This window comes from Myotis brandtii, unplaced genomic scaffold (genome assembly GCF_000412655.1).
Source record: "Myotis brandtii unplaced genomic scaffold, ASM41265v1 scaffold152, whole genome shotgun sequence".
In the NCBI taxonomy this organism is placed as follows: Eukaryota; Metazoa; Chordata; class Mammalia; order Chiroptera; family Vespertilionidae; genus Myotis; species Myotis brandtii.
In genome coordinates this window covers 1,879,030-1,889,291 of record NW_005355502.1, presented here as the reverse complement: position 1 = coordinate 1,889,291, position 10,262 = coordinate 1,879,030, and the positions used below count along the sequence as shown (strand labels likewise).

Sequence of the window (10,262 nt, the reverse complement as noted above, 5' to 3'; positions counted from 1 at the left end):
GCTCTCACATGGGAGGAGCTCTGCTCAGCCACAAGCCAGGCTGATGGCTGCCAGTACAGTGGTGGTGGTGGGAGCCTCTCCTGCCTCCTCAGCAGCGCTAAGGATGTCCGACTGCAGTTTAGGCCTGCTCCCCGCTGGCAAGTGGACATCCCCCGAGGGCTGCCAGGCTGCCAGAGGGATGTCTGATTGCTATTTTAGGCCCAATCCCCTGGGGAGCGGGCCTAAGCCAGCAGGTGGTCATCCCCTGAGGGGTCCCAGACTGCGAGAGGGCACAGGCTGGGCTGAGGGACCCCCCTCCCCCCCGAGTGCACAAATTTTTGTGCACCGGGCCTCCTGTTTGTAAATAAGTCAACGTGATACATCACATAAACAAAATAACAGATAAAAACCACATGATCATATCAATAGATGCAGTAAAGGAATTCAAGAAAATCCAGCACCCATTTTTGATAAAAACTCTCAGCAAAGTGAGAATAGAGGAATCATACCACAACATAATAAAGGTCATATTTGACAAACCTACAGCCACCATCATACTCAATGGGAAAAACTAAAAGCATTTCCTTTGTCAGAAACAGGACAGGAATGTCTTCTTTCACCACTCTTATTCAACACTAGAGACCCAGTGCACAAAATTTCATGCACTCGGTGTGTGTGGGGGGGGTGTCCCTCAGCCCAGCCTGTGCCCTCTCCCAGTCTGGGATCATTCTGGCAGCCCAGGAGCCCTCAGGGGAATGTCCGCTTAGGCCCATTGGTAGTCAGACATCCCTCTAGCAGCCTGGGAGCTCTCGGGGGATGTCCGACTAACGGCTTATGCCCGCTCCCACGGGGGATCGGGCCCAAGCCATTAGTCAGACATCCTTAGCACTGCCACGGAGGTAGGAGAGGCTCCACTACTACCGCTGCGCTGGCCAGCTATGAACTGGCTTCTGGCTGAGCAGCACTCTCCCTGTGGAAGTGCACTGACCACCAGAGGGCAGCTCCTGCATTAAGCATCTGCCCCCGGTGGTCAGTGCATGTCATAGCGTTCCTGGTCATTCTGCTGTTAGGGTCAATTTGCATATTACCCTTTTATTATATAGGATAGTACAGGAAGTCCTAGCCACAATGATCAGACAAGAAGAAATGAAAGTCATCAAAATTGTAAAGGAGCAAATAAAACTGACATTATTTGTAGATGACATGATATCATACATAGTAAACCCTAAAGGAGTGGTTCTCAACCTGTGGGTCGCGACCTCTTTGGCGGTCGAACGACTCACAGGCGTCGCCTAAGACCATCCTGCATATCAGATATTTACATTACGATTCATAATAGTAGCAACATTACAGTTATGAAGTAGCAACGAAAATAATTTTATGGTTGGGTCACAACATGAGGAACTGTATTTAAAGGGCCAGAAGGTTGAGAACCACTCCAAAGACTCCACCAACATACTATCAGATCGAATGAATGAATTTGGCAAAGTAGCAAGATACAAAATTAATATCCAGGGGTATTTTTATACATCAATAACAAACTCTCAGAAAGAGAAACCAAAAAAAATCCCATTTATGACTGCAACAAAATAAATGAGGTAGCTAGTCATAAACTTAACCAACAAACAAGTGTCAATATATACCATGTTCACAGATTAGAATAATTAACATAATTAAAACGTTCATCCTACCCAAAGCAATCTAGATTCAATGCAATCCCTATTTAAATATCGACAGCATACTTCACAAATCTGGAATTCGTATGGAATTGACAAAGACCCCGAACAGCCTCAGCAATCTTGAGAAAGAAGAACAAAGTTGGAGGGATCACAGTAGCAGATATCAAACTATACTACAAAACCATCATAATAAAAACAACCTGTTACTGAGATGAGAACAGGCCTATAGATCAATGGAACAGAACAGAAAGCCCACAAATTAACCCATATCTTTATGGTCAATTTATATCTGACAAAGGAGGCAAGAACATTCAATGGAGCAAAGACAGTATTTTTTTTATTACATATCTTAAAGAGCAAGGGAAACAAAGGAAAAAAGTAAAAAAATGGGACTCTATCAAACTAAAAATTTCGGCACAACACAAGAAACCACAAACAAAACAAAAAGACAACCAACAAAATAGGAGAATATATTTACAAACAACAGTTCTGACAAGAGTTTAATATCCAAAATGTATAAAAACCTCATACAACTCAAATAATCCAATTAAAAAACGGGCAGAGAACCTGAACAGACACTTCTCTCAAGGCCACATACAAATGGCCAACAGGTATATGTAAAGATGCTCAACTTCAATAGCTATTAGGGAAATGCAAATAAAAACTACAATGAGCCCTAGCTGGTTTGGCTCAATAGAGAGAGCATCACCCTGTGGACTGAAGGGTCCTGGCTTCAATTCCGGTCAAGGGCACCTACCTCGGATACAGGCTCAGTCCCAAGCCATGCAGGAGGCAACCTATTGATATAGCTCTCTCACATCAATGTTTGTCTCTCTCTGTCTCTCCCCCTCCCTTCCACTCTCTCTAAATATAAATGAAGAAAATATCCTTGAGTGAGGATTAACAAAAAAATACAATGAGATATTATCTCACACCTTTAGAATGGCTACTATAAACTAGTGACCCAGTGCACAGATTCATGCACGCTGAAAGGAAATTAATTAGAAAGTGGCTGGCGGGGCGAGACTGGGCAAGACGGGCCAGACATGCACTGGAGCCAACCTTCTGTGGTCCCTCCCCAGCCAGCTGCACCTGGGGTGCCATGGCTCGAAAGACGTCTGTGGAGTTAGTGGGGTCCCTCCAGCAGGTGGGGTCCCTTGGTCTGGCCTGCGGGGATTGAGCCTAAACTGGCTCTCCGACATCCCTCAAGGGGTCCCGGAGTGTGAGAGGGCACTCTGCAAAGTTGCAGTCATACAGGGTGTGGAACACAAATGCAAGTGTGCAGTAAATCAGATGCAGGGCCAACAGTGCCCCAGCAACAACATAATTCATAGCCGAAGGTGGGATCGCGTGGCCCCCACAAGAAATTGGGCTCCTTCCTGTCTGGTTTCGGGGTGCGTCACCTGAGAACCGCCACTGCTAAGTCACTGCAGCTCGGCAGCTTCTGTGTTGGCACCTGCCCCGTGGTAGTCAGTGTGTGTCATAGCGACCAGTCGAATGGTCAGACACTTAGCATATTAGCCTGTTATATATAGAGACTAGAGGCCCGGTGCATTAAATTCGTGTACGGTTAGGCTGCCAGCTGCTGGCCAAGGCCTTCCTTCCCCCGGCTGCAGGCTGCCAACAGGGACCTTCCTTCATTCCGCGCATCCCCCTGGTTGTCAGCACATGTCATAGCGAGTGGTCAAACTCCCAGTCAGTCAAACTCCAGAGGGGATGATTTGCATATTAGCCTTTTATTATATAGGATAAGACAAGTAATAACAAGTATTGGAGAGGATGTGAAAAAAAAGAAACTTGCATTCACTGCTGGTGGGAGTGTAGACGGGTATAGCCACTATAGAAAACAGTAGGGTTGTTCCTCAAAAATTAAGAATAGATTTACCATATGACCCAGAAAATTCCCTTTTGGGTAAAACTTGAAAATACAGATTCACAATGATGTGCACCCCTATGTTCATTGTAGTAATGTTTACAGTGGCCAAGACATGGAAACAACTGAACTGTCCTTTGATATATGATTGGATAAAGATGTGGTCCATATATATAATGGAATACTACTCAGATATAATAAGAAATTAAATACTACCATTTGTGACAGCACAGATGGACTTTGAGAATATCATACTAAGCAAAATAAGTCCATCAGGAAAAGTTAAAAACCATATAATGATTTCACTCATATGTGGGGTATAAAACTAAAAGCAACAAATTAACAAACAACAGACAGACAACAGTATTGTGGTTACCAGAGATAAGGAGTTTAGGAGGTAGTAAAAGTTAAAGGGGCCTAATATATGGTGATGAAAGATTATTTGACGTTAGGTGGTAAACACACCATGTAATAGACAGATCATGCATCACAGAAATGTCACTTGAAACCTATATAATTTTATTAACCAATGTCACCCCAATAAATTTAATAAAAAAGGAAAAAATATCAAGAAGGTCTTTTGTGGATTTGAACTAAAATATTAGGCATAGTTTTCCATTTCTCCCTCATTTCATGTAATATATATCTAAATTTCCTACTTGTTTTCCTTCCAATCCTTCTTAGTCCTTGTACCCTTGTCTCTTGTCATTTCTCCTTAATTTGAATGTTCAGTCTTTCATCCTTCTTTCTCTATATTTAACATTCCCCCAGAAATAGTGTGGCATTAAGGAAACTTAAGGGTATACTGCCTGTTCTCAAGTAATATGCCACCCAAAATTGATAAGTGATGACAAAATAAAATCCCAATGTTCAAGGAAAAACAAGTCATTCTCTTAAATACTGTGGGGTTTTTTTCCCTCACTTGAAGACATGCTTTGAGAGAGGAAAGGGAAGAGACAGAAACATCAATGTGAGAGAGAAACATCAATCAGTTGCCTTCCATACGCTCCCCCACCGTCGATCAGATCTGCAACCCAGGTATGAGCCCTGACTGAATCAAACTAGCAATCCTGTGGTGCATGGAACAATGCTCAACCTACTGAGCCACTATGGCCGAGCTAAATTAATTTGATTAATTACACAAATTATTTTATAATCTAGAGGCCCAGTGCATAAAATTCGTGCATGGTGTGGGGGGAGGTGCCTCAGCCCAGCCTGCACCCTCTCCAATCTGGGACCCCTATGGGACCGACTGGTAGTCGGACATCCTTCTCACAATCCAGACTGCTGGCTCCTATCTGCTCGCCTGCCTGCCTGCCTGATTGCCCCTTACCGCTTCTGCCTTCCAGCTGATCTCCCCCTAACCGCTCCCCTGCCGGCCTGATTGATGCCTAACTGCTCCCCTGCTGGCCTGATTGCCCCTAACTGCCCTCCCCTGCTGGCCCGATGGCCCCCAACTGCCTTCCCCTGCCGGCTTGATAGCCCCCAACTGCCCTCTCCTGCTGGCCATCTTGTGGCAGCCATCTTGTGATGACATCGCACGAGTATGTCACATGAGGGTTGACGCCACCTAGGCTTTTATTATATAGGATTGCAAAACATAAGTCACAGTATTCTTTGTTCAGCAACAGTATAAAACAAAACTTTTGTGTTCAGATACAAACAAAAACTTGGAGAGATACATCCACTACCACATCATATCATTTCTCCTATTCATGTTAAATATTGTTCTGATTCTCTCTCATAACTTCCAGGAGAAATTTCATACTTTTTCACTTTACAAACTAGATCTTTAATGACCTATTTTCCTCCTAGCCTCATCTCTACTAGTCTCCCATGTGCACCCTCCATGCTAGCTAATAAAAAGTAAACAGAAGGTCATGTAGCTCCCTGAATGTGGCCTCCTGTCCTACATGTGTTCATGAGTTTAATTCCATTGCCTGGAATAACCCCATCCATCTCCATTTAGCTAGTTATGCAGGTACCTCTAGATTCAATTTAAATACTTTTTTTCTCAACAGATTACATCATAAAAGAGTATTTTTAATGACTGCCTAACAGGTTCACCTATTCTCTTACTGGTTATGTTGTTTCCAATTTTTGTTGCTAATGCTAGAATGTGCATAGTTTTTCCTTCTATTTAATATTTGCCAAAGATAAAATCTCAAGATATTCAGCAAATGCAAATTCCTCATTAAGGGTTTTTCACATATGATAATATACCAAGTGAAAAATTTGACTTAAAAATTACCATCCCAATGTAAAAACTTTTAGATCAAATCAATAAAATTATATATAGACATAAATAGGCAAGCAATGCCAACAAATGAAAATATGTGCATTTGAAAGCATAACACTAAACCACAACTATATAAAGATAGATATATTGCTATAAGAATCGAAAGAGAGCCCTGACCAGTTTGGCTCAGTGGCTAGAGCGTCGGCCTGTGGACTGAAGAGTCCCAGGTTCAATTCCGGTCAAGGGCATGTACCTTGGTTGTGGGCACATCCCCAGTAGGAGGTGTGCAGGAGGCAGCTGATCGATGTTTCTCTCTCATCGATGTTTTTAACTCTCTATCCCTCTCCCTTCCTCTCTATAAAAAATCAATAAAATATATATATTTTTAAAAAAGAATCGAAAGAGAATAAAGCATGATATAGATATATTATATATATTTTTTAAGTTTGTCAAATATATGGGATTGAAAAGTGGTTTTCATAGAATATAAATCTAATTTTTAAAATTACCACAAGAATAAACAAACTTATTATGTACTAGAGGCCCGGTGCATGAAATTCATGCACTTGGGGAACGTCCCTCAGCCCAAATTGAGAGACGGCACAGACCAGGCTGAGGGACCCACCTGTGCATGATCGGCTCCTCTTTGCCAATAGCCACGTGTGGACCTAGGCCAGTGATGGCGAACCTATGAGACACGTGTCAGAGGTGACACGCGAACTCATTTTTTGGTTGATTTTTCTTTCTTAAATGGCATTTAAATATATAAAATAAATATCAAAAATATAAGTCTTTGTTTTACTATGGTTGCAAATATCAAAAAGTTTCTATATGTGACACGGCACCAGAGTTAAGTTAGGGTTTTTCAAAATGCTGGCACGCCGAGCTCAAAAGGTTCGCCATCACTGTACCAGTAAGAGCATCTGACCCCTCGTGGTCAGTGCACATCATAGCGACTGGTCGACCAGTTGACTGTCTGCCCTCTGGTGGTCAGTGCCCATCATAGTGAGCAGTTGAGCAGCCTTAGCATATTATTAGCATATTAGGCTTTTATTATATAGGATAGTTGTATATGTATATACACACATAAAACCATATATATGTGTGTGTATATATATGTGTGTGTATATATATGTATATATGTATATGTGTGTGTGTATGTATATATATGTATATGCTAGTATCAACTGGGATAATAAAATAAGTTTGCTTAAATATCTACTCACCAGGACTCCCTCCGTCTTGGTTGTTTGGGTTCCTGGGTCCTGAAAAGGGGTGAATAGGAAAGAGTAAGGATGTTTTCCAGTCTGACGGGCCTGAATGTTGGATAGTCCTTGGTATCCTAACAAAACGCAGATGATATTTTACCTAGAAGTAGCAACAGGAAACAAACTATGCTTAAAACTGAACAAACTGAAAAGCAAATATTAGAAATAAAGGACAGTTAAGAACATAAGGAAAACCATGTGATTTGAAAGAGGAGACTCATCTGATGTCAACATGATACTGAATGCCTGGAAATGGCAGTGACTCCCAACATAATATAGATGCTCCAATCACATCTACATCTGAAGTCCTCTCAATGTGCAGACAGTTCACAAAAGTAAGATATATATGTGGCCCACAAATACATGAAAAGTTTCTCAATGTCACACGTGAAATAAATGCAAATTAAAACCACAGCAATATTTTTCTTACCTACCAGGCTGGAAACATCAAAATGCTTAACCACACACTCTGTTAGCAAGATTATAGACAAAAAGGCACTTTAATTCATTGCTTTGTAGGATGCAAGATGGCACAACTGTAATGGAGAATCTTGTGATGTTTAACAAAATTACATCTGCATTTACTGTTTGATTCAGCAATCTTACTTCCAGGAACAGACTTGAAATATATATCTCCAACAATATGAAGAAAAGGTATGTACACGTTTGTTGTTAATGTTATCTGTGGTGGAAATGTATTGAAATCAATTGCTCATAAATAGGAGACTGCATAAACTATGGTATATGAACACAACAGAGAGCTATGTATCTGTTCAAGGTATAGCAGAAAATAGAAATCATACTAGATAGAAAGGGTAGGAAAATTCTAAGGTATCAGGTAGCAACAGCATCAAGCAGCCCCCAGCCCTAGGACTAAGGGAACAAAAGCAAGAGTTTATAATTACTAAAAATTATAAACTTAGAGGAGAGGTCCTGTGGGGCTGAACACCAAACTTCTGAGGAGATTGCACGAGTCAGCTGGTGCTGTCCCAGAGTGTGAGAGAAGGGCCCTCTGGGACTGGACCTACAGTTCTGAGAAGGAGCTCCAGCCACCTGGAGCTGGTCACCTTTGAGAGGGTGTGATGAGGCTGATTTTGAAAACTGTTGGACAATCTGCAAACTGTATTTGGCTGCTGCTATGGGAAGAAAGTGCTACTGCAAAAAAGAAGTGTTGCTGGGATGTCACTCATAGGAACTACAAGCAGACAGAAAGCCAACAGGAAAGATCAAATTTCTTCCCCAAGTCCTGTGCTTTAACAGTAGAGTCTTATATAGAGCTGGCTGAAAAAACAGAAGTGTAGCTACAGCATCAAAGAGCAGAGTAAAAGAATGGATTTATGGCTCAAAAAGAGACTGACTGACAAGTATACATTAAAAAAATGAGGTATACATATGTAATTTATACTACATAACATATTAATTTAAATGTATATGTCTCCATACATTCATATATAATACCTATGTAATTTATATATATCAATACATCTAATCTTTGGATGCATTGCCAAAGAAGTTGGTAATATAAGTACACTTCCACCAAAATACTTCAGCATTTACTAGAATTCAATACTTGTTTATAGTTCTTATTTGAGGTAAAATTAGATACAATAAAATGGACAAATTTTAACTGTATATCTGCTTAACTGGACATACATTTTGGCAAATACAGTTTTCATGATCCAAACCACATACAAGATAAACAAGAGCCTCCACCCCAGAAAGTCCTCTCATGCCCCTTTCCAGTCGATCCTGATCACACTCCCTCAGAGATACATTTTTTTTCTGATTTCACCATAGGGTAATATTGCCTGTAATATAATTTCATATAAATAAAACTCACAAGATTATACTCTTTTCCATAAGGCTTCTTTTATCAGAAAGAATAAGATTCATTAATGTAACTGCTTTTTTCAGTAGTTAATTCATTTTTGTCACTGAGCAATATTTCACAGTGTAAATATAACAGAGGCCATTAATTTTCTGGTTGAAAATTACCTGACTGTTCCCAATAATTATTCAGCTAATATGGATAATGCTGTTATGAACATTCTTACACATCTCTTTTGTGAATATATGTTTTCCTTCTTTAGGGTAATTCATAGGAGTGCAACTGATGAATCATATATAATAGATGTGTGTTTAGACTTATTTGAGCAAACTAATGGCAGACATATTTCAAACCTGATCATACCATTTTATAATCTCACCAACAGTGGCTTCACATCCTTAACAGTATCGTCAGACTAATTTTTGCCTTCCTGGTGGAGGGTAGAGGTGTCTCATATGGCTTAAATTTGTATTTTCCTGATGTATAATGGCATTGCATACTTTTCATGTCTTTATTAGCCATTCATATATCTGCTTTGACAAACTATTTAAATATTTTGTTTATCTTTGAAACTGGGCTGCTTGTCTCTTTATTATTGAGTTGTAGGACTTTTAAAAATATCTTGGGAGAACCAAGATGGCGGTCCTTGCTGCCTCCCACAACCACATCAAAATTACAACTAAAATACAGAACCAGCATCACTCAGAACCACCTGAAATCTGGCTGAATGGAAGTTTTACAAATAGAGAAGCAAAGGAGAAAGAACATTGAGGCTGGTAGGAGGGGCAGAGGCGCAGAAGGAGCTGGCCCAACACCCACCTGCGTCGTGTTTTTAATCAGGAGGGATATCTTCACTGCGGAGGCCGCCTATGAGATGCAGGCGGTTCCAGCCCCACAGCAGACCCCCACTCCAAGGTTACAGAGATAGGAAGAGAGGTCCCTGTAACTTTAGGCTTTAAAAACCAGCGGGGATTGTGGCTGAGTAACATTGAGGCTGCTGGAAACCCAGCAGTTCCTCTTAAAGGGCCAGCACATAGTCTTAGTCCAGTGATGGCGAACCTATGACACGCGTGTCAGAGGTGACACGTGAACTCATTTTGGGTGACACACATTGACAGAGACAAAAAGTTGCATAATTCAAATATCTGTCTCTCGCAACGGCCAGAGTTGGGCATCACTCATGTAACTCATGATCAATAATGCAATTCTAAAACCGGATGTAAACATGTACATCGGTGTTGTGTAGCAAAGATACATAGTGAAAACATCCAAGATACATTGTTCCAATATTGACATTAATATAAAAAGGTTAAGAATTGCACTATAAAGAGATTAATCTTTACTCATGACATTTTATTTTTACTCGAGTGACAAAATGCCCAATTCTGGAAACGGC

The 10,262-nt window shown here is 40.9% G+C and overlaps 1 protein-coding gene across 1 annotated transcript in view; it reads right to left on the bottom strand.

The window, feature by feature from the left end:
• The window catches only part of LOC102242513 (ATP-binding cassette sub-family A member 3), a gene marked incomplete at its 3' end in the record, with an annotated part of 250,551 nt that overhangs the window by 228,217 nt on the left and 12,072 nt on the right, over positions 1-10,262 (bottom strand). Inside the window, exon 4 of the mRNA XM_014535858.1 lies at positions 6,997-7,138. Within this exon, the coding sequence (XP_014391344.1) occupies positions 6,997-7,138 (142 nt within the window). The remainder of the gene's footprint in view (positions 1-6,996; positions 7,139-10,262) is intronic.